Source organism: Loxodonta africana, chromosome 18 (assembly GCF_030014295.1).
Source record: "Loxodonta africana isolate mLoxAfr1 chromosome 18, mLoxAfr1.hap2, whole genome shotgun sequence".
Taxonomy (NCBI): Eukaryota; Metazoa; Chordata; class Mammalia; order Proboscidea; family Elephantidae; genus Loxodonta; species Loxodonta africana.
Genome location: NC_087359.1, coordinates 24,474,209 through 24,488,613, shown reverse-complemented (window position 1 = coordinate 24,488,613; position 14,405 = coordinate 24,474,209). Strand labels below are relative to the sequence as shown.

At 46.8% G+C, this 14,405-nt stretch overlaps 1 protein-coding gene across 3 annotated transcripts in view; it reads left to right on the top strand.

Moving 5' to 3' along the window:
- The window catches only part of ARSG (arylsulfatase G), a 133,475-nt gene that overhangs the window by 84,942 nt on the left and 34,128 nt on the right, over positions 1-14,405 (top strand). For all 3 annotated transcript variants that reach the window (XM_023556957.2, XM_003417205.4, XM_064270835.1), the window contains exons 6-8: positions 283-420; positions 12,353-12,549; positions 13,728-13,808. In XM_023556957.2, coding sequence (XP_023412725.1) covers positions 283-420; positions 12,353-12,549; positions 13,728-13,808 — 416 coding nt within the window. The remainder of the gene's footprint in view (positions 1-282; positions 421-12,352; positions 12,550-13,727; positions 13,809-14,405) is intronic.

Below are 14,405 nucleotides of genomic sequence, written 5' to 3'. Positions count from 1 at the left end.
TGTAATGATGTAATTTGGAAGCTATGTAATGATGTAGTCATCCTCCATTTTGTGATCTGATCTGGTCATCCTCCATTTTGCATAAGGACAATTTTCGTGTAATGACCTGGTGTATTATATTGGTTTTACTCTTGGAGGAAATGGCAGATTGGCAAAAGCATTTGGGCCATGCTGTTGAGAGTTTTGTTTTTATGTGCATTGCTGCATTAAAACATTTTGCTTCGACTTATGACTACTTAGGGTGTGGAAATGAATAGGCTACCGTGTGCGCTTTCCACCCAGGAATCCTGAGAGGGCATGTTACGTGGACGTGGCGCTTCCTCTGTACGAGAACCTCACCATTGTTGAGCAGCCGGTGAACTTGAGCAGTCTGGCACAGAAGTATGCTGAGAAAGCCACCCAGTTCATCCAGCATGCCAGGTAAAGACCTCAAGTGTTGCCCCCACCCCCAGCACCCACAGTGTCCCCTGGCCTCAGCACTCCCAAAGATACTGCAGGTTTCGTTGCTCAACAAAGAGATGGGTACCTGTGTGTCCCCTGTAAATAAAACTGAAAAACAGTTTCCCCTGAAATCTCCAGGCCTGAGTTAGAAGCTCTACGACATGTTCCGGAGTTCATGGGAGCTGAACAATATCCCTGTTCTGACTGTGCTGTAGTATCTAAAACAACAGGAATTTATTCTCCTACAGTTCTGGAGGTCAGAAGTCTAAAATGAGTCTTATGGAGCTAAAACCAAGGTGTTGGCAGTCCGGTTCCTTCTGGAGGCTCCAGTGCTTCTTCCAGCTTCTGGTGGCTGCTGTCGGCATCCTGTGGTTTATGGTTGCAACACTTCAATCTCTACTTCTTTTTTCATATTTGCTTTCTCCTCTTCTGTAGCCAAAGCTCCCTCTTACAAGGACACTTGTGATTCCCTTTCTATTGCAAGGTCCCTAGCTTAATCACATCTGCAAGGTCCCTTTTGCCATATAAAGTAACATTCACAGACTCTTACCCATTGCCGTCGAGTCGATTCCAACTCATAGCGACCCTATAGGACAGAGTAGAACTGCCCCCTACGGTTTCCAAGGAGCGCCTGGTGGATTCGAACTGCTGACCTTTTGGTTAGCAGCTGTAGCTCTTAACCACTACAGACTCTTAAAAAAAAATTAGGGGGCCATTATTCAGTCTGTCACAAAAGGTTTCAAATTCCAGCACTACAAGGCCCAGGTAGGTAACCTTACACTGGGAAGCAGGCTGAGTGTAAGGCCTTAGGGAGTGGTGCGGCCTGTGGTGAACTTGAGAGCACATCCCCCATCTAAAGGAGCAGCCACTACCTAGTTCTAGCTGCTTATTGCTACGTGGGACTGTGAGCCTGGTGTGGTCAGATTTTTGCCATTTTACAAGACAGACAGGATACCTGGCTCTTCTGCGAAGCCTCCTGGTCTTCCAACGTTCGCAACTACTGCAAATTAAGAATAACAAGAAGCAACACCAGACCACAGTGGGTCTCTAACAAATCACATAGGTGGGAGGGCTGCTGGTTTGCAACCTCTGTCAGGTCAGGGTCGTGGAGATTGTGAAACAACGGACAACTCCCCAACTGTGTGTACTCACCTTGGGTACAAGTCCTCACACACAGGCAGGCACTCCCCTCCTCCACCTCACGCCCTGTCCTGACCCCTCATACCGCTGCCTGGTATTTTTTACAGCCTTTTGGCCTAAATGGGCAAAAAAAAAAAAAAAAAAAAAAGCAGGCCATGTGGCTGTCTGCTTGTGCAGAATTAAAAATGGACTCCACTCATGGATAACCATGATCATACCAGCTCTTAAGTGTGCAAGGATCCCCCTACTCCATCCGCACCTTCCCCTCCCTCCGTCGCATTGGAATTTTCTAGAGGGGAGAGCAGAGGTAGCCAGGTTGGCAGATCCAGTCATTTATTTCTTGATAATAAAACCTGCTGAAGGCCTTCATCTTGGGAGCAGCTCCTTAAGGCTTCAGAGATTGCAATCTTAATGGTTTTTCAGGACTTTCTGAGAAATAGGGTTTTTTCCACATTGCTGATGTGAAAAGCCCTTCTCCAATCTGGAGCGTTGAGTATTTCCCAGCTCTCTGGAGTTTCAAGGGGGTCCAAGGCCCTGTCCCTTGTGACTGTAGAGTGCTTCAAGGCTGGGACAACAGTCCACTCGTGCCTTGAGGGCCTCCAACCAAGGAGCGTTCTGAGAGGAAGCCATAGTGGTGGGCTGGGACGTAGGACCTTTAACGTCCACTCTGAGGTGGTCATCTGCCAGTTAATTAATCAGTTAAAAGACAGACAAACCAGCTAACAATCTCCTTATCATGTGAAAAAGGTGAAGAGTTTGCAGGTCTATGGATTAGTTACTAAGCTGAAAGCTACGTGAGTCCTGTTGGTTTTTAACTTTACGGGAGGTAATCCTCAGGCCTGCTGATTTCTATAGGATTCGGCATGCCCATTCTTCCAAGGTTCTCTGAGTGTCAGCCAAAAGGGCCTCCGGCTCTGTGGTTCTTTCTCCTCTAGGAGCACCGCCCCCACCTCTGACCCCTCCCCCCACCTCGATCTGTTTGTCAAAAGTACCAGGTATCCCTAGAGTGTGGCTTCCTGCTCTTAAACTTCTATGTATTGATATATGTAGACCTATACTTATTGATATAAAATGTAAGTATGTGTAAACCAGCAACCAGTTGCCTTCGGGTCAATTCCTACTCACGGCAATATCCTCAGTGAGAATTCACGTCCACAATGACTACCAGTAAAACCAGTTGCCAGCAAGTCAGCCCCGACTCACAGCCAGTAGAACTGTGCTCCTTAGGGTTTTCAATGGCCGATTTTTCAGAAGTAGATCTCCCAACCTTTCCTCTGAGGTGCCTTTGGGTGATCTTGAACCTCCCATCTTTTGGTTAGCTGCTGAGTGCACTAACCATTTGCACCGCTCAGGAACTTAACCTTGTTCCTTCTTGAACTCTATTCTGGGTTTGGGCATGGAAGGCGCCCCACCCTAAGATTTCTTGGACTTTGTATTTGGGTGTTTACCCACCATCAGTGCTGAAGGCTCATACTTGAATTGGGTCTTTTAAGCAGAAGGCGAAGCTAGAATAGGCAGAAAAGGAAGCGCAGAGAGCCTGGGCTCCTGGTCACGGAGTAGCCAATCCTCTGCTCCTTAGGGAGTCTGGGACAGCACGTTGAACCTGAATAGGGGACACAGGGGCTGAGAAGGAAGAGCGTTGTCAGATAAAAACCCAGTCCAGTCTTTGATAAGGAGAAGATTATTCAGAAAGGAAAGGGGAAACAGACTATTCCAATAGGGCGAGGGATCTGTCATAACAGAGAGATGTGCAAGGTATCAGGGTACGGGAAAAGGGATTTTTCTTTAATCGAGCCTGAGAGTAAGTGAGGCTAGAAAATGCCCAGGTGTGGAGAGGTGGGGTGAAAGGGTGACATGATGGGGGAGTAAATCCGAACGGTTTCTGCTGAGGTCAACCCATTCTCTACGAGGGGTCCTTCCAGAGGGGTGGGATATTGGCTCAGGCTGAGGAGGGGGCCAAAGTTCAGGGACTGGGAGGAAGGAGAAAAGCTTAACAGAAGTTTGGTTAACAAACACTGTTTCTGACTGATCCGTGGGGGCAAACAATTTGGTTACTCATTTACTAGGCAAGGATTGGGAATTTGGAGGGGTCTGTGTCTGACCTTGTCATAGATAAACAAGGGGACCTCGGTGAACCTTATCTAAGTTATACGGGAAGGGAGGTTTTTTGCAGTCAGCTGTTTTCTTGAACACAAAGGGTAGGGGATTTCTTTAAGCATTACTGTTTCCTAGGATGACAGGGTTCAGGTAAAATCCAACACTGTCAGCGTCTTGGGCAAGAGGATGAATGGTGGCTTAAAAACCAAAAACCCAAACCCATTGCCAACGAGTTGATTCCGACTCATAGCAACCCTATAGGACAGAGTAGAACTGCCCCACAGAGTTTCCAAGGAGTGCCTGGTGGATTCGAACTGCCAACCTTTTGGTTAGCAGCCGTAGCACTTAACCACTACACACCAGGGCTTAGGATATTTGACATCAGAGCCGCTGGGAAGTCTGGGATGTATGGGTAGTGCAAACAGTTAGTGCACTTGACTGCTAACCAAAAGGCTGGGGGTTTGAGTTCACCCAGAGACATCTCAGAAGAAAGGGGTGGTGATCCACTTCCGAACAATCGCCCGTTGAAAACCGTATGGGGCACAGTTCTACTCTGACATACATGGGGTTGCTGTGTTGACTGGTTGTGGCCAATGTTTCAGGGCATTTTTCATTCAGAATTAGGCCCTATAGGCGCACAGGAAAAACAAGCCCCAGCTTTCATGAGGTAGGATCTCCAGTACCATCTCACTTCCCTCTTTTACTTGATCCCCACACCCCCACTGCTGTCCCTCCTGGCTTGTCTAAGTGCTTCCACTATGTGGCTGTCACCTCCTCATCTTTCCTCTCACCCAGCTCCCAGGTAACATCAACCTGCACCTACCCTCAGGCAGCTCCAACCCGATTCTCACCTCCTTACCCCTTCTTCCTCCTGCTTGGATGCTCAGGGTGAAACAGTAAGTAAATGAATAGGCTCAAACGTATCCACAATCATGAAGATGACGAAGGATGGGGCAACCTTTTGTTCCAGTATACATAAGGTCACCGTGAGTCACAGCTGACTGGACAGCGACTAACAACAACAACTGAACTATGAATAGCTACAGACCTAACGCCTTCCTCCTTCAGTGTCTTCCCCTGTGCTCTTCTCTCCCTGTTGAATGGCCACTGGGCACAGTCCCAACTTAGTGAGCCCTGATCCTTCAGGTCTCGCTTTCTCAGGGACCCCTCCTTGCCCCTCCCACCCCAAGCCTGGTTTGGTTTTCCTATTGTACCCTCCACAACATCCTGTACTTTCCCCCGTCACGCCTACTCAATTTGTAGATAATTCTCTGATTCCTTTTTTTTTTTTTTTTTATTGTGGTAAATACGTAGATAACAAAATATTCACCATTTCAATGATCTTCATGTGTACGGTTCGGTGACATTAGATATGTCCCTTGTGTTGTTCAGCCATGACCATTAATCATTCTTGAATTTTTCTGTCACCATTAACAGAAGTTTAGTGTCCCCTAAGCATTGTGTCTTCCTTCGTGCCCCCACCCGCCCAGGTAACCACTAATAAACTTGGATCTCTGTACTCTTGCCTATTCTGGATGTTTCATGTAAGTGCTGTCATACAATAGTTGTTCCTTTGTGACTGACTTATTTCACTCAACATAGTATTTTCAAGGTTCATCCCTGTTGTGGCACGCATCAGGACTTCCTTTTTCTTTACCACTGTATATATTCAGCACATTCTGTTTATCCATTCATCTGTTGAGGGACATTTAGGCTGTTTCCACTTTGGGCTATCGTGAATAGTGCTGCAATTGAACATGGGTATACAAGTATCCGTTTGCACTCCTGCTTTTAATTTTTGGAGGGTATAAAAAAAAATTTTTTTTTTTTTTTTTATATACCTAGAAGCGGAATTGAAGGATCATATGGTAATTCTGTGTTTACCTTTTTGAGGAACCGCCAGAGTGTTTTCCTCTGATTGCTTTTTTAGTTGCATTTTTCTCTCTCCTGTCCCAATTAGAGGATAAGGTGGAAGAGGGTGGAGGTCAGATTTATCGAGTTCACTCTATCTCTGGTCCTTGGGACATATTTAAAGATTAATAAAACCCCGCTGCCGTCGAGTTGATGCCAACTCATAGCGACCCTATGGGGCAGATTAGAACTGCTCCATGGAATTTCCAAGGAGCACCTGGCAGATTCGAACTGCCTACCATTTGGTTAGTAGCCGTAGTGCTTAACCACTATGCCACCAGGGTTTCCAGAGCTTAATAAGTGTTCCTCGAATGAAGAAATGAGTGAGTTACATTGTGCAGCCCCGAAGGTGTTTGGACATTGTGAAAGGGGTGCAAACATGATTTAGACTTGCCCTTGCCTTTGAGTAACTCTCAGGCTAGGCGAGGAGCAGATAGGCAGAACCTGGCTTTAATGCAGGCTGTGCTGTGTGATCAATGCGGGGTCAGAGGAACAAAATAGAAGGGCCAGAGAGTGGTGGGAACAGGAAGGAGGAAGCAGTCCATGACCTGGGGGCAGCTGCGGAGCCTCAGAGTTGACTTTTTTAAAATTTTATTTTAAATTGTGGTAAATATATATGTAGGAGCCCTGGTGGTACAACAGTTAAGCACTTGGCTGCTAACCAGAAGGTTGGCGGTTGGAACCACCCAGTAGCTCTGCGGGAAAATGACCTGGTGATCTGTTCTTGGTAAAGCTTACAGCCTAGAAAACCCTATGGGGGGCTCTACTCTGTCGCTTGGGGTCTCTATGAGTCAAAATCAACTCACTGGCACCTAATAACAACAACAACAAATATATATATATAACAAAAATATTTGCCATTTCAACATTTTTTTACATGTACAGTTCAGTGTCATAATTACATTTGCAACGTTGTTGAACCATCCTGAGTCTCCGTTTCCAAATTTTCCCATCACCCTTAACGGAAGCTCAATGTCACTGTGAGCTTTTGAGCTGGGTCTTAGGAATTGATGAAGTGATTTTAGGAAAGATACCAGGACGAGTACTGCAGGAAAACCACTGCCTGGGCTCGGCAGAGAAGGGCCGAGAAGGTGAGGGGGTTAGGGAAGCTGCCATTAGGAGGCTTTGAGGGGGAAGGAATGTAAAGCTGAAAGGACCCAGGAAGGCCCTGGAATGCTAGGCTCAGGAGTTTGGGGTGACCCTGCAAGCTGCCGTGAGCCCCAGAAGGGAGCTGACAGTCAAGTCTGGGTTTGAGAAGGTTGTCTGTAATGCCAAGGCCTGAAGGGAGCCAGTGCCATGTGGGGGTCAGTGGCTATCATTATGGGCCATTCCAGAGAGGCCCACCATTCATTCAACCCAAGGGGAGACACCAACAGAGTGAGAGGCAGGGACCTGGAGGAGCTGGGTGGGCAGGTGCCAGGCCTCTCTGCACGAGGGTGGCCTGCTTCCACCTGCAGGCCTGGCTGTCTCCAATCCAGTACCGGCTGGGGACCCTTCAAGAGAAGCAGGTGCCTCTTGAGGTTTCATTGCTGACCTGCTGATTTTCCCGGGCTTGGCTGTCTCTGATCGTAATCTTTAGTGCCTCTCTGAGCCCTGCCTGTACTCCTTTCCTGGAATGTTCCCTCCAGAATCTTCCTTGTTTTGTTCTTTTCTACTCACCACTTCTCTTGTTGTGCTTCGCAAATAGCATGTGTTCTGCTTTAGAAATCTCTCAAAACAGAGATGAACGAACAGAAAAAAAAATTACCTTAAATCCCACCCCAGAGATAACCGCTTTAGCATGTCTGAGTATGTCCTAGCCTTATTCTGTGCAGATGAATAAACATGTTTTTAAAACAAAAATTGAATCATACTGGCTTCTAATATAGGAGCCCTTGTGACCCAGTAGTTAAACTGAGAGGTAGGTGTTTCAAACCCGCCAGCCACTCCATGGGAGAAAGATGTGGCAGTCTGCTTCCATAATGATGACAGCCTTGGAAACCCTACGGGGCAGTTCTACTCTGTCCTATAGGGTTGCTATGAGTCAAAATTGACTCAGCAGCAATGGGTTTGGGTTACGGGTCTTGGAATCTGCTTTTTAATTTTTAATGCACAAGGGCCTCCGCCCCCCCTTTTCCCATTGAGCATGAGGGCATAATGAAGGGGTGGTCTGGGGGTCAGATGTCTCCAGGGGTTGTGTCTGGGGGCTCTGCCATCTTTGTGAATTCTAGCTTGCTATCAGAATTTGGGGAAGGAGGCACCCTCCCCCGAGGTGTCATACTACTGCTAGCATGTATGAGGCACAGTTATAATAAAGGGCTACAGTTTCTTAAATATTTACTATGGGTACAACAACCCTGTGGGGCAGGTATGATTTTTTTTCTTTTTGATGTTTGTCTTTGCTATATTATTTATTTATTGAATAGCAGTTAGACCCTAAATTTCCCAGTATTTATCCAGCAGTTTTATTTCTTTTTTAAATTGCTTTCTCATACCCTTTCCACATTAAAAAAAAAATTAGAATTATTTTTATTTTATTGAATCATGATTACCATTCTGAGTTCAGCGCGGGCACAGGTCTTTTAAAAAGACAGCATATTATACCTAAGTAAGTTCTTCGATTACCTTCTTTTACATGCGTTGTTGTTGTTAGGTGCTGTCAAGTGGGTTCCAACTGATAGCGACCCAGAACGAAACACTGCCCGGTCCTGCATCATCCTCAGAGCTGTTGCTGCGCTTGAGCCCAGTGTTGCAGCCACTGTGTCAGTCCATCTTGTTGAGGGTCTTCCTTTTTTTTTGCTGACTCTCTGCTTTAACAAACATGATATCCTTCTCCAGGGACTGGTCCCTTTTGATAATATGCCCAAAGTATGTGAGATGAAGTATCGTCATCCTTGATTCTAAGAAGCATTCTGGCTGTTCTTCCAAGATGGATTTGTTCATTCTTTTGGCACTCCATGATGTATTCAATATTCTTCACCAACATCATAATTCAATTCTTCTTGGGTCTTCCTTACTCATCGTCCAGCTTCCACATGCATATGAGGTGACTGAAAACACCATGGCTGGGGTCAGGTGCACCTTAGTTCTCAAGGTGACACCTTTGCTTTTAAACACTTTAAAGAGGTCTTTTGCAGCAGGTTTGCCCAATGCAATACATCATTTGATTTCTTTTTCTTGGTAATTATAGGGCCACTGTGAGTCAGAATCGACTCGAGGGCAACGAGTTTGTTTTTGTTTTGTTTAAAGTAGTTCTTTGCATCTTTTTTTTATTGTTTTAGTTTTATTCTGCTTTAGTTGAAGGTTTACAGAGCAAATTAGCTTCTCATTCGAAACTTTATACACAAATTGTTTTGTGTCATCAGTTGCAATCCCTATAGGGGGAAGTATGATTCCCCACTTTACAGATATTGGAGGTTAGTTGTCCAGAGTCATCCAGCCATGAAGTTCAACACAAAAGCCTAAAGCCCTGGGGTTTGGATGCAGGTCTCCAGAGCCCAAACACGTCAACCTGCCTACTCTGCCATCTCTCCTCATCTCCCTTCCAACCTCCGGCCCAGGGTGTGAATGTGATCTTGAGAAACCATGTGTATGTGTGGGAGTTTGGAGGACTGGAGATGGGGGATGGGACAAAGGATGGGCGATGGGACCATCCCTAACCCATACCTAGTGGTAAGTCCAACAGCCGATTCTTCAGGGGGAAAATCTAATTTATAGTGTTTGCCAATGTATGTGGTGTAAATGCTCTCACTGCAACTGATTTCAAGCTACTAAGGCTGGCAGTTCAAACCCATCCATTGGTACAGTGGAAGATAGGCCTGGTGATCTGCTTCTGTTAAGATTATAGCCAAGAACACCCTATGGAGTACAGCTCTACTCTATAACATGGGGTCGCATAAGTCAGAATCAATTCAATGGCAACTCACAACAACAATGGGACACCACCGAATGCCCAGTTGGGAAGAGATGAAGCACAAGTAGTATTTCCACTAGACAGACACAACAGACATAAATAACCTCGAGAGCACAGGTAATAGTAAACCCAACCAAAAAAAAAATAGTAAGATGTAGTAAAACAATCAGGAAGTGAAAAGTATTTATTATCTGTGCTTTTAATATAGTTAATTTAATTTAGTTTTTAACGATGGCCACGCTTAAAACTGGCTTCTAAAACTCCTGAAATTTGAGCCAGCTCCAACATACCACTGCAATATGGTGGTGGTGTTGGGTGCTGTTGGGTCGATTTTTCGACTCATTTCGACCCCATGTGATAGAGTAGAACTGCCCCATAGGGTTTTTTAGGCTGTAATCTTTATGGGAAGGAGCCCTGGTGGTGCAGTGGTTAAGTGCTCAGCTGCTAACTGAAAGGTTGGCGGTTTGAACCAACGAGCTGTTCTGAGGGAGAAAGATATGGCAGTCTGCTTCTGTAAAGATAACAGCCTTGGAAGCTGTACGGCGCAGCCCTACTCTGTCCTGTGGGGTCGCTATGAGTTGGAATCAACTTGATGGCGATGAGCTTATTTATTTGGGAGGATAATCTTTACTGGAGCAGATTGCCAGGTCTTTCTCCCTCAGAGCCACTGGGAGGGTTCAAACCACCAGCTTTTCGGTTAGCAGCCAAGTGCTTAACCATTGCTCCACTAGGGTTCCTTGAAATATGGTATCCATCTGCAAATTAGAAAAAATTGTCCCTTCTGGGTGGGCACCGACCTGTACCAGGGTGCCCAGTTTAGCCAGTATAGTGTGGCCTGGAATTAAGCCCCCACTCTTTCCCTCAGCAGGGGATCTTGCTGCAGGACACAACCTACACAACTGCGCACGATCAGCCTGGGGAGGGTTGGCAGACGCCCTAGGGCAGTGACGTCCAGTAGAGCCTTCTGCAGTGATGGAAGTGTTCCAACCCAAAAAACAATCGAACCCATTGCTGTTGAGTCGATTCCGACTGATAGTCACCCTGTAGATCTGTGCTATCCAGTATGGTAGCCACTAGCCAATGTGGTCTCTGAGCATTTGAAATGTGACTAGGGCAACTGAGACACTGAGTTTTTTAATTTCACTTTCTTTTACTTTGGTTAATTTAAGTAATAGCCATATGTGGCTAGTGCGATTGCAATGGACAGCACAACTCTACAAAATGTGCAGAGAAGCTGCTGATTAAAATGGGGAAGGCAGAGGCCCCTGTCTTGGAACTTGTGACCTGAGTTTTATTCCAGTTAGAGAGCTGAGTTCAGGCATAGTCCCAGTCAGGTAAGCCTGAGAGTCCAGAGACCGGGTGCTCCCAAGGACACAGTTTCAATGCAGAGCTGAGGCTGGGTGGACTCAGAAGACTTCGTGTGGGGCAGTGTAAGTTGGGGTAAGTGCAGAAGGACCCTTGGGCCAGTTTGAAAGTCGGATCTCTGGGTTACCCAAAAAAAAAACCAAACCAATTATCCTCGAGTTGGACTCATGTTGACCCAGGTATGTCAGAGTAGGATTGTGCTCCATAGGGTTTTCAATGGCTGATTTTTCAGAACTAGATTGCCAGGCCTTTCTTCCAAGGTGCCTCTGGGTGTGCTCAAACCTCCAGCCTTTTGGTTAGCAGCTGAGGCCATTAACAGTTTGTAACAGGGACTCCATCTCTGGGTTAAATGGTATAAAAAGGCCTGTGCTTTTATCCCCACTCTATGTGCAACTTGACCGAGATCTCCCACCACCCTTACTCTGTGTTCTCTGAAGAACCCCTCCCTATGGGTGTGGCCTGTGGCCGAGCGGGCTCCACAGGGATCCCTGCTGCTGTAGAAGGAGAAAGGTGATGTGGTTCTGCAGTTGCCCTTGGTCCTGTTCCTTAGCTTCAAATGGGGTTGGGGGCAGACAGGAAGTTTTCGGAGTGGTAACAGAGGCCAAGTGGCTTTAGCTTTGGAGGCTGCCGCTCCCTTCACGCCCTTCTTTCTGGGCCTTTTCTGAATTTTTAGGATTAGAAAGAAGCGGCCTGGCGCCTGGGCCTCTAACAGAGACTTGATCTGCATGTTCTCTGGAGGTCATGTTCCTCCTTGGAATTCCCAGAGGTCAACTTGAACCATGTGCTCATCTCTTCGAAAAGGATGAGGCTGGGAATGGATGTTCTGGTCTGCATGCTGCCAAATAGCAGATAAAATGTAAAAATATGTTTGCCTTAGACTTCAGAGTGCAGCAGTTAAAGGCAGGGCTTTGCTCTTGCCCAGACCTGAGTTTGAGTTTAGGCCTTGGTACTTACTAATTTCGTAAGCTTGGTGAATTCTTTAATCCCTCTAAGCCTCTGATTCTTCATCTGAAAATGGGAACAGGAGGTTATTATGAGAATGAACTTCAACAACCTGACCCCCATTTAATAAGCTCTCAGTAAATGTATTGTTGTGTGCTGTCAAGTCAATTCGAACCCAAAGAGACACATAGGACAGAGTAGAGCTGCTACATAGGGTTCCCTAGGCCGTAATCTTTACAGGAGTGGATCACTAGGTCTTTTCTCCTGTGAATCAGCTGGGTGGGAGTGAACCACTGATCTTTCGGTTAGCGGCCGAGCACTTAACCGTTGTGCTACCGGGCTTCCTTCAGTAAATGTTAAGGGACAGTAATTATTATTACATTTATTATCATTTGTAATTGGCTACCCAGATTATTCCCTCATTTTTCGGACACTGTGGATGAATGTGTATTTTCAGAGCGCGCAGGGTGTCTGTTGATGGGGAAGCTATTGGGGGTTTCCCCTGAGGCACTGGGCAAACCGGTAAGCCTTGTGTTGAGTTACCTCTTGGCCCTCCCATTCCAGCGCCAGTGGGAGACCCTTTCTGCTCTATGTGGGCCTGGCCCACATGCATGTGCCCTTATCTGTGACCCGGCCATCAGCTGGCCCACCAGGCCGAAGGCCGTACGCTGCGGGTCTCCGGGAGATGGACAGCCTGGTGGGCCAGATCAAGGACAAAGTTGACCGCGCGGCAAAAGGGAACACATTCCTCTGGTTTACAGGTAAAGCAGTCCAAGCCTAACTGTGGTCTAACGGATAACCCACCCGGCACTCCCCACCCCTCCCCGCCAAGAGGTGTGTCTAGTCGGTGCAGCCCCTTTAATGGGGCAGGGGACTTGCTTTGAACTTAGGGCCCTGCTAGTATGTGTTGGCTTGAATGCTAAGCATCTGGCTCTTGGAACCTCCAAGGCTGAGCCCCTAGGAAAGCTTGCACAGAGAGCAGACTCTCTGCTGGCCCCTTAGGTATTGATTAGGGCTATCTAGGTTTTGCTTTTGCTGCTAATGAGTGACTTTGACATTAGAGGTTGTATAGTCCTCTGGCAGCTCTCAGACTCCCTCTTTGCCACCCTCTCCAGCCACCAGGTCACATCTTCTGGGTGGGTGGCCTTAGTGGAGTCAAACTAGTGACCCTTCAAAGGGCTCAAAAGTTTACATGCTCGACTGCTAATTGGAAGACTGGGGGTTCGAGTCCACCCAGAAGTGCCTCAGAAGAAGGTCCTGGCAAACTACTTCCAAAAAGCCAGTCATTGAAAACGGTAATGAGCTCAGTTCTACTCTGACACACACGGGGGCCCCCTGAGTCAGAGCTGACTAGGCAGCAGCTGGTTTTCAAAGGGCTCACACATGCAGGTGCGGCTCAGGCTCTTGTCTGGATCAAGAGCAGTAATTAAAAACACTGTTTTCAGGTCAGGTAGAAATGTGGGTTTGAGACCTTATCTACTATCGGGGAAGTTACTTAACCTCTCTAAGGTAGAGAGCGTGGCTCGAAGTTACTTAGCCTATGTCTTGTGTCTGCAAAACTGAGCTAATAATAAAACCTCCTTCTTAGCGTTGTTGGGGGATTATGAGATGATGTTTGTGAAGCTCTGGGTGCATAATAGGTGATCAGTAAATAGTGGTGGTGATGGTACCATCTGTATAATACTGTATAAAAAGGCAAAGGTAGCAAAGGCAAGAGACTGCAGACAGGGCTAGCCTGGGGCAGGGAAAGCCAAGCAGAGGCCGGCTCAGATAAAGGGTAGTTTTTCAAGGGCAGTGGTCATATTTATTATTACCAGTCTGTCTAGCCAGCCCCTATTATACTCAAGAATATGAGGCCACAGAAGCAGAGTTGGCAAACCAGCTTCTTGATTATTATGTGTTTTTTTGTTTGTTTGTTTGCTTGTTTGTTCATTTCCAGGTGACAATGGCCCATGGGCTCAGAAGTGTGAGCTGGCAGGAAGCATGGGTCCCTACACTGGATTGTGGCAAACTCGACAAGGTAAGGGGCTCAGTTGGGGTTAGGTCCCATTGTGGGTGCTGAGCCCAGGCTGGGGTGTGGGATTCTGCCTCTGGGAGGGCCAAGCTATACCTGGGGCTCTGGTGCATCACTATGAAACAGGGACAAAGTTGCTCACCTGCCACTTGCTCCCAGAGAAGAAGAAGCAAGTTGAGACACAGAGAAAGTTTCTGTTCAGCCTGGACCATCCTTTTCTCCCTTTTCTGCCAGGATTCCCCTAAGGGAACCAGCCCTCTCCCGACAAGCCAGTCCACCAACCTTCCAACAAGTATGCTTTGCCTTTCCATTCATCCTGCTATCCTTGCTTCTCTTCTTTTTAAAAAGTCATCCCTTCAACCATCCAACCATTAATTCATTCCGTGTATTTAAGAAATATTTAGTGCTCACCTGGGCACCGTGTTTTACATATATTTCTCTGATTCTCAAAATAGGAAAAAAAAAAGGTAGGCGTTAATAGCTCCATTTACAGAGGGGAAAAGAGAGGGTCAGAGAGGTTCAGTAACAGGCCTGAGTCACACAGTTTTTGAGGATGGAGCCAGGCTTTCTCCCTAAGTCGAAGCTGGTGCTCTTGCAGGTGCC